The 21524-nt window shown below is 33.8% G+C and overlaps 2 protein-coding genes across 2 annotated transcripts; one reads left to right on the forward strand and one right to left on the reverse strand.

Moving 5' to 3' along the window:
- Window positions 1-959: 959 nt before the first annotated feature.
- LOC149234653 (CCG-binding protein 1-like) lies at window positions 960-7886 on the forward strand. Its single transcript, XM_089368332.1, has 3 exons — window positions 960-1313; window positions 7116-7189; window positions 7518-7886. Exons 1-3 carry the CDS (start codon window positions 1061-1063, stop codon window positions 7884-7886), a joined length of 696 nt encoding a protein of 231 aa, XP_089224458.1. The 5' UTR covers window positions 960-1060.
- Window positions 7887-15258: 7372 nt separating this feature from the next.
- Window positions 15259-17623, reverse strand: LOC149234654 (galactan beta-1,4-galactosyltransferase GALS1-like). The gene is made up of 2 exons (XM_089461218.1): window positions 16139-17623; window positions 15259-16047 (listed from the first exon to the last, which is right to left on the reverse strand). The coding sequence occupies exons 1-2, from the start codon at window positions 17347-17349 to the stop codon at window positions 15690-15692; spliced, it is 1569 nt and encodes a 522-aa protein (XP_089317344.1). The 5' UTR covers window positions 17350-17623; the 3' UTR covers window positions 15259-15689.
- Between the last annotated feature and the right edge of the window lie 3901 nt (window positions 17624-21524).

The following is a 21524-nucleotide window of genomic DNA, read 5'->3' on the forward strand; positions in this document are numbered from 1 at the left end:
TCATCGCATTAGTTTTCTTTTGATCGCATTATTTTTATAATTATTTTGTTTTTTTATAATTACGCCGTAAGGCGTTTCCCTCTGAAATCAACTCCCCTTCATGTCTACTTGTCACCCTTACATACTGTTAGATAATATGTTAGACGATTGGGAAAGGCTGAACCGTTCGATCACAAAAAAGTAGTTATGAATTCGTTGGGTAGGTAGGCAGTGGAAGAGAATGCAAGAGCAGAAATCCAAGCAACTCCTCAAAACCCGCCTCTGAGAGCGCCAGCTTTACGAAATGTGGAAGCGAGCAGAGCTCAGAGCAGCCACGACCAATCTTGAAAAGCCCTGGGAAAAGTCCACCAAAGCCCCTACTTTGTTCGCCGTTATGGCTGACAAGAATCTCCAAGCCTTGGCCGACAGGTTTCAGAAGCCCGGGGGAATCGATCTCTGGACCGAGAAAGATGGACCAGAAAGCCTCGCTTTCGATGGGAAGCTCTTCGTTCGGAGCGCGACGTTGTACAGTAGGGTTAATAGCATCGATGTCGACGATGCGAGGTCATCCCGCTCACAGCAGGTCAGTGGATCGACTCCGACCAGGCAAAGGTATAGTTCTTCATCCTCTAATCAACAACAATCAGACAAATACTCCAAAGTGACAAGAAGAGCGAGAAATAGTAATGATACTCAGAAATCAACTGATTTCACAAGAAGAGCCAGAAATAATAATGGTACTCAGAAATCATCTGATTTCTCTACAAGGCGCCAAATAAATTTGCTTGTGGGTTCTAATTTGGTAAAAGATGACGATTCATATACTTTCGACGTGGTGTATGATATCGTACTCCCAAATGGCTTCTGTGAATTTTTTTACTTTACCAGATTATGGTCACAATGAAAATTTCCAATATCTTAGTGATAACTGTATAGATCTACATTTCAAAGTTCGAAGGGTTTAATTTTCCAAGTTTATGAACTGTTTTATGCTTTGGGCAATTCATACTTCATAACCATATACCATCTGCAATTCACCCAATTTGAAGTACAGTTTCAGATTATATCTGTTTTGGGAAAAATGTTGTGTGTATCATCATCTGCTTGTTGCAGCCCTCTTCACGTGGGTTGTGCTTCAGCACAGCCTCAGAAGAAAATTGGTGGGCTTGGAAGGAACAATATGAATCAGATACTTGCAATGTCAAACCAGAAATCTGAGAACCCATCTCATCAGACTGCTCAGACACCCAAGCTTGAGCCATTCAGCAGGGACAAGATTACTAGGGGAGTAAGGGAACCTCGCCTGTTGAAGAAAGCAGAAAAGGCCATTATGGGTAAGTTGGTATCTTCTTAGTTTTGTATGTTCAATGAATGCATGCTTTAGATCAAAATATATTCTGAGGCCTTTACATTCAATGGACTGTACTCAAAAAATTCCTCCTTGAAGAAAGCAGAAAATGTGATTACGGATTAGTTGGTATCTTCTGTATCTTGAATGAATGAATGGGCTAGATAAAACTGTGTTCTGAGACCTATGCATTTTGATATGATTGAACCACATGGTTCAGTTTACATCTATGGGAAATCAATGAATTTCTTTCAGAAACGATGTTCAGAAATTAAGAGACCAATATTTGGGATCTAAAATTCAAAATTTGATTGTAGGAAGACGTGGGTGGATTAACCTCTCAAGACCAACCTTTCTGAAAGAGGTATTTAAAATCTTAGGCTATTTATAATTTGTGCGGAAATTTACCTAGATTTTGCAACTATATGAATTACAGTGGCTAAGATAGTGTCTACGTTCTGCTGTCTCTATATATCGCTATTGCGTACCTACTTCCTTGCCTTGAACTATGATTAAGACCTTTAGGATTCCTTTTAATTTTAACTTCTCCTGTAAGATCTTCCAGGGCCAACCATATGAAGGGTTGGTCTTTCAGGATCTTTCTCTAAAGAGGGATAACGAAGGGTTGGTCTTTCAGGATCTTTCCCTAAAGAGGGATAACGAAGTCTTTGTAAATGGGGTATATCATATGAAACGCGTATCTATCTTTTAATGACTTTTGAATGAAATTCCATTATATGGATATGCCACTGTAATAATATCTTCTAATATCACATAGATAACAATCATAACTTTGAGAGTTACTTCAATTGGTTTAACCATCCGACATAAATAGTAAATACAACTACAAACTAGAAAGAACGAACCATCCCACATAAATACAACTACAAACTAGAAAGAACCTACAGAATATGACACTGACATTGTTAGTGATGCCAGTATCAAAGAGAAATGAGGTGCTTTAATGCCCTGATGGGGAAGATGTCATTTCTTCATGTCTTTGTGTTCATAATGGTCCTATCTAGACAAAAACAAATAGGATATATATAAACCCTGGATCTATTAATTGTTGTTTAATTGCCTTTTGATCCCTGTATTCAGGTTTAAGTTAGATTTATGGTACTTGGAACATCTTAAATTGGTAAGTGAATGAGTACTTATTTCAAAATTAAGATTTGACACTGATATCTCTGTTGGACCTCACAACAAAAGAGCACAAGTTTTTATATAAGTTACATTGAGCTACTAGTGTAATGTTTTCTTTTCCAAATAAAGAGTTAAGATGGATTTATGCTGAATGGAACTTTAGTAAATGGATACTTCTAAAATTCAAATTTGAGATTGATGAAGACCTATTGGACTACTTTGCCTAGGACTGAATTACTACTTCGAGATTGTGCAAATTTCTTGTGCTTGAATCTTCTACAATTGCTGAGATGAGCATATTCTTGATTTCTTTTTATGGTTGATATATCCAAGTCAAGTTAAGGTAACTTAAATTTTCTCTGCAGAGCGATGTTCAACTCTAGAAGGCGAGGAATCATTCAGCTGTTGGGAGACATTTTTTGAATTTGAGAAGATGAAGGTTTCATTTTCATAAACATTGATATTTGTTCTGTTTAGCATGTAAGAGTAAGAGGCCAAATGTAAGAAGTGATTATTATATCAGAATAGTTGAAAAGCATTAAGGAACTAAACGCTTTCCTAAATAGTTGGTGAACATTCCCAATTTTTATAGTGATGCAAGTATTCTGATCAGCAAATGAACAACTTGTATCCACTTTTATATATTTTGCTCGGTTGAAAATTGCTGAAATATAGCACAGACGTAAAAAATATCTGGAATGCTAGCCTTATAAGCTAGATACACATTCTAATGTGTTTAACGAGAATATAAAATGTAAAATTTGCAGAAGGAACCTGAGGAGCTGTGTAATGTTTCATCTTCAGAGGATGGAATCTCTGACTGTCAACCCTTGGAACGAATGGAAAACTTAGTGAGACACTCAGGGGGCGTCAAATCTCTCATTGGCAATGTAAGCACGATTGCAAAAATGCCAAAGCTGCAAAATGAGGCTCAGAGCAAAGAACAAATCCCAATGACTTCATCCAGTTCTCCAGTTAGTGATGCCAATTCACCAAAAGAACTTCCTTTCATTCAACCAGATGAATTGCCAAAATCCCAGGAAGATCTGGATGAAGAGGAGAGGGAAAAGATGCCTGATTCACCCTATACAAAAATGCTGAGACGATTTTTGATATTTACTTCATCCAGAGAGTGAAACTATTTGTATGTTTTGAATTGTGTTCGAGTTTGTGACACTGGTCACCTCCAGCAGGTCATTTGTAAGATACAATAAGTAGGGCTCTACTTTCATTTCATTATGATCTCAGTCCACTCTGTTTCCTATATATTCCCAGTGTTCTTTGGGAGGAAGAAAGCAGTTGATTGCAGTTTTGTAAGAGCCTTTACTGTTTATGGATAATGTAAATATTATATGTACGATACATTTTTCTAAATGTGATGTGTGCTCCACCAGGAATGGAGTAGAGCATATTGTGAGTAAATTATTCTGGTTTCATTGTTTGTTCTTCACTGGATAATAAAAACCGAACACTCATGCCTCATATTTGAATTATGAGTATTCAGTATGTGAATTAGCTATCCATGCTACCATATGATTGAAGTCACTCTTCTTAATCAACACTTTGTTTAATTGTTGGTTTCTAGGGGAATTCTTAATTTGGCATATTATATTTTGGTGTCCACAGACTGTCCTTAAGTTAGTTTCCATTTCCATTTAGGGATTGTGGATTATGTCAATGGGATATTTGCTTCTTCAAACTGAGGCCCCCCATCCGTTGATTGTTGTAGAAAATGTGGCTAAATTCAAGCTATCCTTGATTCAATAAGAGGCCATAGGAATACCTTATTAGGTGTTTATGAGGCCTGTCTTTATATCTTAGTGATTGAATAGGGTATTCAATCCAGTGAATGATTAAGAGTATAGCCTTGATGGTTGATAATGATTGGAGACGTGACCATGTGAAGCTGAGTATTGCAACCTTTTGATATGGACTGTTGCAACATTCCTCAATTATTTTTAGAGTTTATGGTTGACTCAGCCATGCCTGGTATATATGTCCAATTTGAATGAAATTCTTTTTGTTCCTTTGTTCAGTATCGGTAGACAAGTGTGTTAGTGTCTATGCGTCACCAGTGATCAAATGTACTCTTTCAATATGGTTGATAGGGTCCTAGGTCAAATTGTTATAGTTTCAAATAAATTTTCAAATAAAATTTGATCATTGTTCAGTTCTAGGTCATTACTACTCCCTCCATTCACAAGGTCAATAAACACTGTCATGGTCTTGTCATCACTCCTTGTAAAGGGTCACTAAATGGTATCTTGGTTATCATTTCATGGTCACTTATACTGCAAATGTCTAAAGGTCCAAATCATGACCTCAGATGTCCATTTGTTGTCATTGTTAGGTCATATCATCGAAGAGTCATATAGGGGTCATGTCATCACCTCATGTCACCATTATGGGAGTGGTAATTAGGGAAAAGTGTTCAAAGAGTTTTCTAAGGTTCATTTTCCTCCTTGTGAAGATGTAACTATGCTGAATAAAGTAATAAAACTGCAGTACACTACCATATTTCATCATTTCTCAAAAAGACATATAATGTCATGCTATCATCAAAAAAATCGACTTCCAGCCTATAAGAAGACCATCGAAGTTTCCTAATTGCTCATTTCACCTTCATTGAGCATATCTCTACCATCAAGCATCATCCCAGCCACCAGAGCATCGAAATTCCTCATTAAAATCCTTGCTTTCCCAGTTTTGTTGCGCTTCTTGCAGTTTCGTTGTGCTTCTGGCAGTTTCACTGCGCTTTTGGAAAAGGAGGCAAAAGGAAGCTATAGCAGGGTGATTTCATCAGTCTACAGGATCCATAGCCTTCACACCAAGTAAGTACAACGTCACATCAGCTTTTATACAGAGATTTTCTTCAGCAAGTGGTGAATTCCCTCTCCTAGGGATTTCACTGCGCTTTTGGTGTCCTTTGGTTTCTGCTTCAATTCAAGGTTAAAACTCCTAGTTTCTTTCCCTAATACCCCTGAACACACCTCATACACCTCCCTCAACCCTTTCCCACACTCCTCTCCCTCATTCCCATCATTTTCCCCAAAACCCTAGCCCCACGTTGCGTTTTTGGCAAATTCCTAGGCTAGGACATTTTTTTGTCCTTTTTCCCTACTTCCCCTCACTCTTTTTAGGAATTCCACCTACCTACACTCCCTAACACCTATCCCTACCCCCTAGAATTTTCCCATAAATTTACCTAACCCCTAACCCCTTCATTCCCTTCCCTCAACACAACTGTCCCATTTTCCCTGTTTTCCCAATACTACCCTACCCTTTCCTCCTACCAAACCTAGGGTTTTATCATGCAGACTGAAACCATGGACAGTGAGAAGAAAAAGTACAACAAAGGAGGGAAATTTTCGAATGGTCTATATGTATGGCTTTTGTGAATTACAAATTTATAATCTGCTTTTGTTTTTTAATCATGTTTTAAGGTTAATTATAATAATAATAAGATCATAAAATTTTGGTTTTATACTGTTAGACGTGGGTGGATTAACCTCTCAAGACCAACCTTTCTAAAAGAGGTATTTAAAATCTTAGGCTATTTATAATTTGTGCGGGAATTTACCTAGATTTTGCAACTATATGAATTACAGTGGCTAAGATAGTGTCTACGTTCTGTTGTCTCTATATATCGCTATTGCGTACCTACTTCCTTGCCTTGAACTATGATGAAGACCTTTTAGGATTCCTTTTACTTTTAACTTCTCCTGTAAGATCTTCCAGGGCCAACCATATGAAGGGTTGGTCTTTCAGGATCTTTCTCTAAAGAGGGATAACGAAGTCTTTGTAAATGGGGTATATCATATGAAATGCGTATCTATCTTTTAATGACTTTTGAATGAAATTCCATTATATGGATATGTGACTGTAATAATATCTTCTAATATCACATAGATAACAATCATAACTTTGAGAGTTACTTCAATTGGTTTAACCATCCGACATAAATAGTAAATACAACTACAAACTAGAAAGAACGAACCATCCCACATAAATACAACTACAAACTAGAAAGAACCTACAGAATATGACACTGACATTGTTAGTGATGCCAGTATCAAAGAGAAATGAGGTGCTTTAATGCCCTGATGGGGAAGATGTCATTTCTTCATGTCTTTATGTTCATAATGGTCCTATCCATACAAAAACAAATAGGATATATATAAACCCTGGATCTATTAATTGCTGTTTAATTGCCTTTTGATCCCTGTATTCAGGTTTAAGTTAGATTTATGGTACTTGGAACATCTTAAATTGGTAAGTGAATGAGTACTTATTTCAAAATTAAGATTTGACATTGATATCTCTGTTGGGCCTCACAACAAAAGAGCACAAGTTTTTATATAAGTTACGTTGAGATGCTAGTGTAATGGTTTCTTTTCCAAATAAAGAGTTAAGATGGATTTATGCTGAATGGAACTTTAGTAAATGGATACTTCTAAAATTCAAATTTGAGATTGATGAAGACCTATTGGACTACTTTGCCTAGGACTGAATTATTACTTCGAGATTGTGCAAATTTCTTGTACTTGAATCTTCTACAATTGCTGAGATGAGCATATTCTTGATTTCTTTTTGTGGTTGATATATCCAAGTCTAGTTAAGGTAACTTAAATTTTCTCTGCAGAGCGATGTTCAACTCTAGAAGGCGAGGAATCATTCAGCTGCTGGGAGACATTTTTTGAATTTGAGAAGATGAAGGTTTCATTTTCATAAACATTGATATTTGTTCTGTTTAGCATGTAAGAGTAAGAGGCCAAATGTAAGAAGTGATTATTATATCAGAATAGTTGAAAAGCATTAAGGAACTACATTCTTTCCTAAATAGTTGGTGAACTTTCCCAATTTTTATAGTGATGCAAGTATTCTGATCAGCAAATGAAGAGCTTGTATCCACTTTTATATATTTTGCTCGGTTGAAAATTGCTGAAATATAGCACAGACGCAAAAAAGATCTGGAATGCTAGCCTTATGAGCTAGATACACATTCTAATGTGTTTAACGAGAATATAAAATGTAAAATTTGCAGAAGGAATCTGAGGAGCTGTGTAATGTTTCATCTTCAGAGGATGGAATCTTTGACTGTCAGCCCTTGGAACGAATGGAAAACTTAGTGAGACAATCAGGGGGCGTCAAATCTCTCATTGGCAATGTAAGCATGATTGCAAAAATGCCAAAGCTGCAAAATGAGGCTCAGAGCAAAGAACAAATCCCAATGACTTCATCCAGTTCTCCAGTTAGTGATGTCAATTCACCAAAAGAACTTCCTTTCATTCAATCAGATGAATTGCCAAAATCCCAGGAAGATCTGGATGAAGAGGAGAGGGAAAAGATGTCTGATTCACCCTATACAAAAATGCTGAGACGATTTTTAATATTTACTTCATCTAGAGAGTGAAACTATTTGTATGTTTTGAATTGTGTTCGAGTTTGTGACACTGGTCACCTCCAGCAGGTGATTTGTAAGATACAATAAGTAGGGCTCTACTTTCATTTCATTATGATCTCGGTCCACTCTGTTTCCTATATATTCGCAGTGTTCTTTGGGAGGAAGAAAGCAGTTGACTGAAGTTTTGTAAGAGCCTTTACTGTTTATGGCTAATGTAAATATTATATGTACGATACATTTTTCTAAATGTGATGTGTGCTCCACCAGGAATGGAGTAGAGCATATTGTGAGTAAATTATTCTGGTTTCGTTGTTTGTTCTTCAATGGATAATAAAAACCGAACACTCATGCCTCATATTTGAATTATGAGTATTCAGTATGTGAATTAGCTATCCATGCTACCATATGATTGAAGTCACTCTTCTTAATCAACACTTTGTTTAATTATTGGTTTCTGGGGGAATTCTTAATTTGGCATATTAGATTTTGGTGTCCACAGACTGTCCTTAAGCTAGTTTCCATTTCCATTTAGGGATTGTGGATTATGTCAATGGGATATTTGCTTCTTCAAACTGAGGCCCCCCACCCGTTGATTGTTGTAGAAAATGTGGCTAAATTCAAGCTATCCTTGATTCAATAAGAGGCCATAGGAATACCTTGTTAAGTTATTAGGTGTTTATGAGGCCTGTCTTTATATCTTAGTGATCGAATAGGGTATTCAATCCAGTGAGTGATTAAGAGCATAGCCTTGATGGTTGATCATGATTGGAGACGTGACCATGTGAAGCTGAGTATTGCAACCTTTTGATATGGACTGTTGCAACATTCCTCATTATTTTTAGAGTTTATGGTTGACTCAGCCATCCCTGGTATATATGTCCAATTTGAATGAAATTATTTTTGTTCCTTTGTTCAGTATCAGTAGACAAGTGTGTTAGTGTCTATGCGTCACTAGTGATCAAATGTACTCTTTCAATATGGTTGATAGGGTCCTAGGTCAAATTGTTATAGTTTCAAATAAATTTTCAAATAAAATTTGATCATTGTTCAGTTCTAGGTCATTACTACTCCCTCCATTCGCAAGGTCAATAAACATTGTCATGGTCTTGTCATCACTCCTTGTAAAGGGTCACTAAAGGGTATCTTGGTTATCATTTCATGGTCACTTATACTGCAAAGGTCTAAAGGTCCAAATCATGATCTTAGATGTCCATTTGTTGTCATTGTTAGGTCATATCATCGAAGAGTCATATAGGGGTCATGTCATCACCTCATGTCACCATTATGGGAGTAGTAATTAGGGAAAAGTGTTCAAAGAGTTTTCTAAGGTTCATTTTCCTCCTTGTGAAGATGTAACTATGCTGAATAAAGTAATAAAACTGCAGTACACTACCATATTTCATCATTTCTAAAAAAGACATATGATGTCATGCCATCATAAAAAAAATTGACTTCCAGCCTATAAGAAGACCATCGAAGTTTCCTAATTGCTCATTTCACCTTCATTGAGCATCTCTCTACCATCGAGCATCATCCCAGCCACCAGAGCATTGAAATTCCTCATTAAAACCCTTGCTTTCCCAGTTTCGCTGCGCTTCTTGCAGTTTCATTGTGCTTCTGGCAGTTTCACTGCGCTTTTGGAAAAGGAGGCAAAAGGAAGCTATAGCAGGGTGTTTCCATCAGTCTACAGGATCCATAGCCTTCACACCAAGTAAGTATAACATCACATCAGCTTTTATACAGAGATTTTCTTCAGCAAGTGGTGAATTCCCTCTCCTAAGGATTTCACTGTGCTTTCGGTGTCCTTTGGTTTCTGCTTCAATTCAAGGTTAAAACTCCTAGTTTCTTGCCCTAATACCCTTGAACACACCTCATACACCTCCCTCAACCCTTTCCCACACTCCTCTCCCTCATTCCCATCATTTTCCCCAAAACCCTAGCCCCACGTTGCGTTTTTGGCAAATTCCTAGGCTAGGACATTTTTTTGTCCTTTTTCCCTACTTCCCCTCACTCTTTTCAGGAAATTCCACCTACCTACACTCCCTAACACCTATCCCTACCCCCTAGAATTTTCCCATAAATTTACCTAACCCCTAACCCCTTCATTCCCTTCCCTCAACACAACTGTCCCATTTTCCCTGTTTTCCCAATACTACCCTACCCTTTCCTCCTACCAAACCTAGGGTTTTATCATGCAGACTGAAACCATGGACAGTGAGAAGAAAAAGTACAACAAAGGAGGGAAAATTTCGAATGGTCTATATGTATGGCTTTTGTGAATTACAAATTTATAATCTGCTTTTGTTTTTTAATCATGTTTTAAGGTTAATTATAATAAAAATAAGATCATAAAATTTTGGTTTTATGACTGTTTCGTTATAATTCTAGACAATTACAAATTTATAATCTGCTTTTGTTTTTTAATCATGTTTTAAGGTTAATTATAATAAAAATAAGATCATAAAATTTTATGTTTCATCCTTTCCTCTCATGACTTGGTTAATCCACAAACTTATAATGACAGTTCTGTCATGTGTTTGACAGTTCTTCGTTATGGAATGTCTAACATGTAAAGATGAACGTTCTAATGAAATTTCATTAATTTTAGGTTTTTATCGATTGGTTTTTATTAATTTTAGGTTTTTGGTTTCTGAAACGACCCAGTATCTTGAAAAATGTTCGAATGGTCTATATGTATGGCTTTTGTGAATTTTTTTACTTGTCCAGGTTCCGGCCACAATGAAATTTTCTAGGTTGTTTTGAATATAATATGCCAGTTCTGTGTATGATAAAAATGATTCAAAACCACCTATTTTCTGGTCAAGCTCAAGGCAAAACATGGGATAGAAATTTGAGATGCCTGGTATGGGTTCACCTGTCAAAGTTCCTACGGCATAGTTCCTCCATGCTCTACTGGTTTCCGAGGCTTTTGAAATGATTCAAAACCTTACAATTTCCTAAAACGGCTTGTATCTACGCCATCCATGAATTATCTTTACTTAATTGGATTGTGGGGACAATGAGCTTTTCTAGGGACAAGCTCTAGGCTTTTTCAAGGCCTTTGACGTGACAAAAAAAACCTTGAAAAATTGTATTTTTTCCTTCATCTGATTCCAATGACAATGATTTTTCCCAAATAATATAATATGCCCTCCACCCCACTTGTCTTAGTTACCCATATAATATGCCCCTGACTCCTCGGTGTAGTTTTCGTAAAAACATAATGTACTGATGCTTTTTTTTTTCAACTGCAATCCACCTATCATGTGAAAAAGCATTGATATATTGTTAATTTGTTTGACCAGGCGAAATAGGATATATTCCCTCTTTTCTTAGAAAAAATCCTCACGTTAAAAAGTCGGTCAAGTCTTAATTTCTTAATCAATTAAACGTGTTACATTTCACTTTCTTCTGATAGTGTTGTGAATTTGTCAATATGATATGCAGGGATTCTTATGATTAGAACGTTCCAAAAGGATACAAAAAGCAACACTGCAGGGCTTCAAAGTTCCTACGGCATAGTTCCTCGATGCTCTACTGGTTTTCGAGGCTTTTGAAATGATTCAGAACATTACAATTTCCTGAAATGGCTTGAATCTACACCATCCGTGAATTATCTTTACTTAATTGGATTGTGGGGACCATGAGCTTTTCTGGGGACAGGCTCTAGGTATTTTCAAGGCCTTTGAAGTGACAAGAGTTTTTTTGGGGATAGGCTCTAGGTATTTTCAAGGCCTTTGAAGTGACAAAAAAACCTTGAAAAATTGTTTGGATCTACGAATCTATGCCTTCTCTGTAATTTTTCCTTCATCTGATTCCAATGACAATGATTTTTCCCAAATAATATAATATGCCCTCCACCCCATTTGTCTTAGTTACCCGTATAATATGCCCCTGACTCCTGGGTGTAGTTTTCGTACAATCATACTGTATTGATACTTTTTTTTTCAACTTCAATCCACCTATCATGTGAAAAAGCATTGATATACTGTTAATTTGTTTGACCAGGCGAAATAGGATATATTCCCTCTTTTCTTAGAAAAATTCCTCACATTAAAAAGTCGGTAAGTCTTAATTTCTTAATCAGTTAAACATGTTACATTTCACTTTCTTCTGATAGCGTTGTGAATTTGTCAATATGATCTGTAGGGCTTCTTGTGATTCCAGACATTTTCGAAAGATTCGAAGTTGTTTCAGTGAATGGAAATGAGTGGTTGTATTTTCTCTTGGAGGATGTGAATGGTTTAGTAGAATATCTTCTCCAGCAACTTAAAGAAGCCACACTGTTGACATTGGAAGCTTCTATAATGTGTTCCACTCAAATTGACTCTACCAAATTTTTCATGTGGGAGTACAGAACACTCTATTTTTATTCTTATTTGCAAAGAAAAGTGTACTTTAATGATATGTATGATATAGAGGTGCACCCAAATACCAGATGGCAGCAGCTTGTATGAATGGTTTAGAATAATAAGAAGAAGTGGTAGAATTATAAACGTTGCTGAGACTTGTGATTATAAGGTAAAACAGTGAAAATTTTGGTTTTATGGCTATTCGTTATAATTCTAGACAATTACAAATTTATAATTTGCTTTTGTTTTTTAATCATGTTTTAAGGTTAATTATAATAAAAATAAGATCATAAAATTTTGGTTTTATGACTGTTCATTATAATTCTAGACAATTACAAATTTATAATCTGCTTTTGTTTTTAATCATGTTTTAAGGTTAATTATAATAAAAATAAGATCATAAAATTTTATGTTTCATCCTTTCCTCTCATGACTTGGTTAATCCACAAACTCATAATGACAGTTTTGTCATGTGTTTGAAGGTTCTTCGTTATGGAATGTCTAACATGTAAAGATGAATGTTCTAATGAAATTTCGTTAATTTTAGGTTTTTATCGATTGGTTTTTATTAATTTTAGGTTTTTGGTTTCTGAAACGACCCAGTGTCTTGAAAAATGTTCGAATGGTCTATATGTATGGCTTTTGTGAATTTTTTTACTTGTCCAGGTTCCGGCCACAATTAAATTTTCTAGGTTGTTTTGAATATAATATGCCAGTTCTGTGTATGATAAAAATGATTCAAAACCACCTATTTTCTGGTCAAGCTCAAGGCAAAACATGGTATAGAAATTTGAGATGCCTGGTATGGGTTCACCTGTCAAAGTTCCTACGGCATAGTTCCTCCATGCTCTATTGGTTTCCGAGGCTTTTGAAATGATTCAGAACCTTACAATTTCCTAAAACGGCTTGTATCTACGCCATCCGTGAATTATCTTTACTTAATTGGATTGTGGGGACAATGAGCTTTTCTAGGGACAGGCTCTAGGCTTTTTCAAGGCCTTTGAATTGATGAAAAAAACCTTGAAAAATTGTTTGGATCTACGAATCTATGCCTTCTCTGTATTTTTTCCTTCATCTAATTCCAATGACAATGCCTTTTCCCGAATAATATAATATGCCCTCTACCCCATTTGTCTAAGTTACCCATATAATATGCCCCTGACTCCTGGGTGTAGTTTCGTACAAACATACTGTACTGATGCTTTTTTTTTTCAACTTCAATCCACCTATCATGTGAAAAAGCATTGATATATTGTTAATTTGTTTGACCAGGCGAAATAGGATATATTCCCTCTTTTCTTAGAAAAATTCCACACATTAAAAAGTCGGTCAAGTCTTAATTTCTTAATCAATTAAACGTGTTACATTTCACTTTGTTCTGATAGCGTTGTGAATTTGTCAATATGATCTGCGGGGCTTCTTGTGATTCCAGACATTTTTGAAAGATTCGAAGCTGTTTCAGTGAATGGAAATGAGTGGTTGTATTTTCTCTTGGGGGATGTGAATGGTTTAGCAAAATATCTTCTCCGACAACTTAAAGAAGCCACACGGTTGACATTGGAAGCTTCTATAATGTGTTCCACTCAAATTGACTCTTCCAAATTTTTTAGGTGGGAGTACAAAACACTCTATTTTTATTCTTATTTGCAAAGAAAAGTGTATTTTAATGATATGTATGATATAGAGGTGCACCCAAATACCAGATGGCAGCAGCTTGTATGAATGGTTTAGAATAATAAGAAGTAGTAGAATTATAAACATTGTTGAGACTTGTGATTATAAGGTAAAACAGTGAAAATTTTGGTTTTATGACTGTTTGTTATAATTCTAGACAATTACAAATTTATAATCTGCTTTTGTTTTTTAATCATGTTTTAAGGTTAATTATAATAAAAATAAGATCATAAAATTTTGGTTTTATGACTGTTTCGTTATAATTCTAGACAATTACAAATTCATAATCTGCTTTTGTTTTTTAATCATGTTTTAAGGTTAACTATAATAAAAATAAGATCATATTGTGCTGAGAGACAAACTCCATCCCTAGCTAAGCGAAGGGAAGTGGTACTCTCACTCTCTTTTATAAGTGACACATAGGGTTCATAAAAATATATATATTGCTTAGATATATGGATCTGCACTCTATCTAACTGATAAAAAATGAATACAAAAAGACGCGAAAAATAAAACAGAATTGCCTGATCTAACTTTAGCACTGTATCTTTAACTTGAAATATAACAATAAACTTATCCTATTCTAGGGAAGTTGTGCATGCCCTTGGTTTGAGTAGATTGTTTGATTGTATTACATTTAACATTTAGATTTATTTTTTCATTCAGATTTGACTATAGTTAGATCACCTAACATATCACATATTTTTCATTTAAGTTCTTCTTCCATATGCGCTACCGACTTACGGTGTTTCCTTTGCAGCGTCTGGTGCAAATGCTAGTTTAAAATAAATTTAAAACACTTAGTCTTATGAGGTTTTGAATTTGTCTGCCATAAGAGTTTTTGATGGTTCTGAATTCATTTCCACAGTCAAAAACAAGATTCAAACACTCTTACTATTAAATTTTTTGAAAAAAAATAGTTTGATTCATTATAAAAAAATTGACACCATAAACAATACCAATTTAAAAAATACTCATAAAAACTCAAATTAAATTTATTTTAATATATAAAATTAAACTAATTAATTAATTAATAAATTAAAATATACTATTAATAATACTTACACACGATATATTTTTAAACACCTACATGTATCATTTTTAAACACCTAAACATATCATAAACAGAATTTGAATCTAAATGAAGAAAAGAACGTCCTTCTTCTCTAACCACCCGACGTAAGATAAAATTCTCTTGAATTAGACTATGCAAAAGTCTCCAGGTCCATCACTTCAATACATGGAATTATTAATCATATCAAAAGAGAAAAATATAATGACGCTGTGAACAATGCACAAAAAGCATCGAAAGTCAGAGTCAGTATTTTGTGGCGTAAGCACGGTACAAAGTAAGGTGGGACTCAAATTAGAGGAGCCACAAAGTCCACTGAAGTTTTCATTAATTAATAAAAGAATACAGTACAATCAATCATAGACGCATCCCAGGCAGGCCGCAGGCCCAATCCCACTGTAAAAGAAAGGAAGAAAAAATCCACCCTGCTGCCTAGGGGCGTACAATGTGTAGGGACTGAATGTGTAGGAATGTATATACAATGTGTAGACTGTATATGCTTGCTGTTAGATTTAAGCAAGCACAAGATTTACATGCTTACTGTTAGATTTAAGCCAGCCAAGATTTACAACACATAGATGCATTCGAGGCTGAAGTACAATTATTGAACAGTGAGCTCCGAATTTATTGATCGAATTGAAGCTCTTGCCATCATTTTTTGTCTTTCATAAGGTACTTATAAATTTCTTTTAATGTTTTACAGAATTTTCCTACTTACTCTGCAATGGATGCAAGCTCGGATCCTATCATGTCTCTCTCAAACTTCTTAATGGATCGAGCAAGCGCTTTCATTGTACCATCGTATACATATGGAGTGCCTCCCACCCAAGTCACGTTCACTCTCATCGATGGCTTCACAAATTCCCTGCACGGTTCCCCTTTGCTGGTGATTGTGTTGTGATAATGGTAATATCGTATCTTACCCTCTGTCTTGTGCTGCGTTTTCCCCATCACATTTTCAGACATATGAACTCCAGTTGCGTACACATTTCTCGCCTGCACTGCATACTTTCGATCCCTCCTTATCCCTCTCTTCACGTCCCTGAACACCAACTGCTCAAATCCCCATTCCCTGCACAACAGAATTATCACATTAAATTTCAAATCCAAAAACCATAATCGAATCTTTACTTCTAATTAATTGAAACTATAATGGGTCTTACCTGGAATAAGTACTGTTGGCCGAGCTGCTGTGCAGTTTATTCTGCAAGCAAAGCTTATTGGACATGGAATATTGCTCAATAGTGAACTGAGTATAACCAGAGAGCTCCTTCAAAACATATTGCAGTGTTTTCCTACGGGGAATATACAAATACTCATCTACATCGAAGAAGAACGTCCAATTCGCCATGAATTTGTACCTGTGCAAACAATCGTTCACAATAAGGAACTGATTATGGTAATACCCATCATATTGTTCCTGCTCTGTTACATCCTGCAAGGTCACTCGACCTGCCCTAATCCATGGCTCCAACACCTTTCTAACCTGGGGATGCACTCCACCTGCATCGTGGAAAACAAAATGCGACCTAGGCCCAAATAATTTAGCATGATAAGCCATCCACTCCCTCATTCTCTGAGCACTCAGGTCACCATACAGGGAGGAACCACAGTAGAGATAATCATAGGGAGGAGCCTGGCTATAAACAGAGCCATTGTAGCTACCTTTTTCTTCCTCGAGAGCAACGATCCTCTCTGGTTTTCCAAACTCGTCGCCATGGATTGCGTGAAGAATGAGCTCTCCACTATTGTCATCGGTGCCCACGCTCTGAGAAAATGTGCAATTGACAACCACGACTGTGTAAACTCGGCCATAGCCCCAATCTGGGAGCATTTTGTAGGCCTTGCCCTTTATTAATCTTCCAGAAGACGAATTCTTGGGGATCCATTCACATTCAAATCGTGGCTTTCCATAAACATGGAGAGGCTTGGAAGCGAGCCCAACTACAGCAAACGTGGCTGGACCTCCTCTGTAAGCGCCCATTTGGATAAACAAGTATGCAGCGCTCCCATAAGGACGAAACACCCTCTTGTTCGGATCTTCTTTCACATGAATTAACTCAGTGATTCTGCTGTTGCTGTTCATGACAATACCAGTATTATGCATTTTACTTGCCACGATCATATCCTTCAGCTCTGTTTTTCTGATTTCGACACTGTATGCACCAGGGTTCGAATCTCCCTGGAGAAATGCTTGTGCCAGAGATTTAGAGGAGGAGAAATCTTGTCTTCCAAATAGAAAATAGTGGCCTGCTATAAGCAAAAGCCCCATAATTATAATCGTCTTCATGAAAACTTTAGCTCCCTTGCAGCCTGAAATAAATCCAGGGCCTGGATATTCCTTCTCTGTCTCTTTCTGTTTCCCCATTGCCATCGCAAAATCGAACACAGGGCACCCCTAAAATCTAGAATTCTTTGTCATATCTAAACCCAAAAGAAGACGATTAAATTAAACAGGGCAAGGCCTTTCTGAGTGGGAGCCGGCAGTCTGAGATACCAATTATCTCTGGAAAATGAAGGCAGAAAGACGCGCAGGAAAGTATATGGAGAAAAGGCAAACTGTAAGCCCCACTAGTCGAACCTGTTATTTTATTCGCATTAAATTCGTTCTCCTCTCTGGGACAGATCCCTGGACCTATCGAGGTTTGACATCGTAACCTACAGAAGTGGTTGGCCTAATATGTCTTTTTTGTACCATCCGTTTTGTTTGAAATATATATTCAGAAAATATGTTTAAATAAAGAAAACTTTTAATTTTATCGAAATTTATTTAATTAAATTTTAATAATAATTATTTAAAAAAAATATTTAAACTTGTTATTGTTAAATTATTTAAAAAAATTAAAATTAAAAATCTTAAAAATTAAAATGTTAAAAACGATTATAGATATAAATTAAGAAAAGTTTTTCTGTAGAAATCACAGAAGAGAAACTTTTGGCCTACACATTTTGAACCGACAAGTGTGGTTCATCATGAAGAACTACCAACAAGTGTGGTTCATATCAGGAACCACACTTCTTGGTTTCAAACGCCTCGGCCAAAAAGAACAAGTGTTGGCCAAAAAAACAAGTGTGGTTCATCATCAGGTACCACACTTGTTGGTTTTGAAATGCGTCTGCCAAAAATTTCTTTTATGTGATTTCTACCGAAAGACTTTTCTTATTTCTTTATGGATTACAAAAGCTTGAATTCAGAAATTATGGTTATATTAGTAGTTTGATAGTTTTAAAGGGAAATTTCTTTTATGTGATTTCTACAGAAAGATTTTTTTTATTTCTTTATGGATTACAAAAGGTTGAATTGAGAAATTATGGTTATATTAGTCGTTTGATAGTTTTAAAGGGAGTTGTCCTTAGTGCGACTTTTTGGACTTTCTGCCACAATCTGGTGGAAAAATTTGATGTGAAATTTTGATTTGTGTTATTTAAATTTGTTTTTTTCACTATATATATGAATTCAGCACCCTGAACAACTCCTAAAACACTTTGATTGTGCAAGGGTTATTCATCAAACTTATGATTTCAATAAATTCCTGCCAGATTTTAAAGAAATTAAACCAAAAACCTTCTAAAAAAAATCTCACTAAAAATAACTCAATTTAAAAAACTCATTTTTAAAAATTCCTTGACATTGTTATTAGTTGTGGTTGATCACCCGTTAAACTCTCTATAATAGTTTCAAATAAGACCTATAACAATTTACCCAATATACCCTAAAATTTAAAATTTTTTTTTTCAGAGAAAAACCTTAAAATTTAAATTAACAATTTGTTAAATACAAAACAATAGCAATATACCCTAAAATTTAAATTAACAATTTGTTAAATACAAAACAATAATCAAGTAATCTGCCGTTTACAAACATATATTAGGTTTACATCATTATCACAGCATTATCATTGGGAACAATATCCATAATCATAATTTTCCTATAAATATTTAGAAAAAATATCGAGCATATACGCTATTAATAAAATAAAATATATAAAATCTTGGATGTTCTAATACGTCATTTAAATTATAATATTTATCTTTACAATTCATATGCTAACTCACGAATGTTTTACTGATGTCACTTCGACATTCTTTTTTAAATAAATAAAAGTAAAATAAATAACGTGGAATGCAAGAAAAATATATATTCAAAATAGAGTTAGGAAGAAAAATTGAAAATATATATTTTATTTATTTATTTAAAGTTATGTCTTAGACTGCGGAAAAATATATATTCAAAATAGAGTTAAGAAGAAAAATATGTTTTTGCTTGCTTGCTTATATATTTATATGCGAAAATAAATATATTTAATATTAAAATAATATTTATATATTTTTAGATATAAAATAATATATTAAAATTAATAATAAAATTAAGATATATATTTTTTATAAGTTTGGTAAAGATTTTTATTTTCCAGATATGTCTATTTTTCACTTAACTACAGAGAGGGTAGTAGAAGATTCGAATTCAAGATCTCCCATTTAGTAAGACTTCATTCCACAGCCATCACTACTTGAACTACCCTAAACACATTAAAATATATATATATATAATTTATATAAAATTAACCATTAAAAATATATATATTTTTTTCAAAAGTAAATACAATTTACGTTTGAATACTTATACATAAAACAATATTATAAAAATTAAAAATTAAATTAATAATATTTTTCTAACATTAAAAAACGAAAAAGTTGGAATTCATTTTCTTGTATAATAATGATTTTATGTTTTTTTTCTCAACATAATTGAGAAAGCGTGCTCTTTGAAGGGTCGTGTACAATGTCCTCCAACCATGTCGTTTAGAGTGTCGAATAGATAGTTTTGAAATTTGAATCCCACCAAAGAGATCCTATTCGCTTTACTCTTTTTACATATCTATTTTAATTATCAGCTTAAATGTCCTTTTAATAAAAGATGGTATGGGAAGCGAATTTAAGTCCTTTGCTATTTGAATTTATAATTTCGTTTGTGTAAGCTAATTCTTTTTCAAATTGTCATATATATATATATTATAAGTTGTAATAATTTTTGGTTAAATAACATGGTTTACATGGTAAGTATTAGTCTATTTGACATGATTTATTAATCACTATTTACAGTCATATAGGTAATTATTAATATAATTATATTAATAAATATAATTGATATATGTGAATAAGGGTATATCAATTACATGCACAAGCATATTATTAAATGTAGTTGATATACACTGATAGGTATGAATGATATGGATTTAATATTACTATTAATATTGACATTAATAAATATATAACTATAAATGACATTAACAAATATATACTTATAATAATATATTTTTTTTTGTTAGCTTGGTGGGAATATATCTTCATCATGTCCAATATGTCACCCCAATCAAGGCAAGGAATTGAACTGAAGGAATGCCTTAACATAAGACCTGATCACCATCTATCCAAAACCTCGTGGATAATTGTAATAATAATTATATTATAAAATATTATTATCATTATATTATAATTACGATAATAATTATAGCAATTTTAATGAGAATTTATAATAATAATTACTACATTATTATAATTATTATTATTATAAATCTAAGGTTTTATTGATATTATTAAACAAAGGGATATATATTTTATTTATTTATTTATTTTTTTAACACAGTGGGTTACTTTTTATATATTGAAAATTAAACAAAGGGGTTATTAATATTATAAACCTAAGATATTATAAACCTTGGGGAATAATATTAAACCCAATAGATTAATATTATAATCTGAAGGGATTAATAAACCCAAAAGACTTATATTAAACCATAAAATTAACGTTTCAAACGCTATGAATAATATTATATCCTAGGAATATGAATCCTTAGTTTAATAATCCCAAAAAATTAATATTATAATTATATTATAATATCAATTACAATTTTATTATAATATCAATTAAAATTAAAATTAAAATTAAAATTATTTAATTAATTACTATAATTATAATTAGAATTAGAATTATATTAGAATTAGAATTAGAATTATAATTCACATTACTAAATATATAATAATAATAATAATTATATTATAAAATATTATTATCATTACATAATAAATACAACAATAATTATAACAATCATAATGTTTGATTTTAGACTTTTGTGATCCATATTGATTTTGATAATGTCTTTCGAATTAATCACATCTTAAGTTGTTGGTCAACTTAAGATATGATTAATTTGAAAGACATTATCGAAAACAATTATAATGAGAATTTATAATAATAATAATTATTTTATTATAATAGTAAACCCTAGGAATATAAACCCTATGATTAATATTAGTAATCTTGGGATCAATATTATAAACACAATGGATCAATAAACCCATTGGATTAATATTAAAACCCTAGGGATTAAAAACCCAAGGGAATAACATTATACCTTAGGATTAATATTAAACACTAGGAAAATAAACCCTAAGATTAATATTATAAACCTTATGATCAATATTATAAATCCAATGGATTATAAACCAAGGGGAATAATATTAAACTCAAAGGACTAATATTATAAA

The sequence above is a fragment of the Pinus tabuliformis genome, chromosome 8 (assembly GCF_031772625.1).
Source record: "Pinus tabuliformis cultivar Carrire ecotype Pingquan chromosome 8, CPIR1, whole genome shotgun sequence".
Taxonomy (NCBI): Eukaryota; Viridiplantae; Streptophyta; class Pinopsida; order Pinales; family Pinaceae; genus Pinus; species Pinus tabuliformis.

Coding starts and splice junctions, on each gene's coding strand:
- LOC149234653 (XM_089368332.1), top strand. CDS start 1,061: ATGTTGTGTGTATCATCATCTGCTTGTTGCAGCCCTCTTCACGTGGGT. Junction 1,314..7,115: donor AGCAGAAAAGGCCATTATGG/GTAAGTTGGTAT, acceptor TTTTCTCTGCAG/AGCGATGTTCAACTCTAGAA. Junction 7,190..7,517: donor TTGAATTTGAGAAGATGAAG/GTTTCATTTTCA, acceptor TAAAATTTGCAG/AAGGAATCTGAGGAGCTGTG.
- LOC149234654 (XM_089461218.1), bottom strand. CDS start 17,349: ATGGCAATGGGGAAACAGAAAGAGACAGAGAAGGAATATCCAGGCCCT. Junction 16,048..16,138: donor GCCAACAGTACTTATTCCAG/GTAAGACCCATT, acceptor TCTGTTGTGCAG/GGAATGGGGATTTGAGCAGT.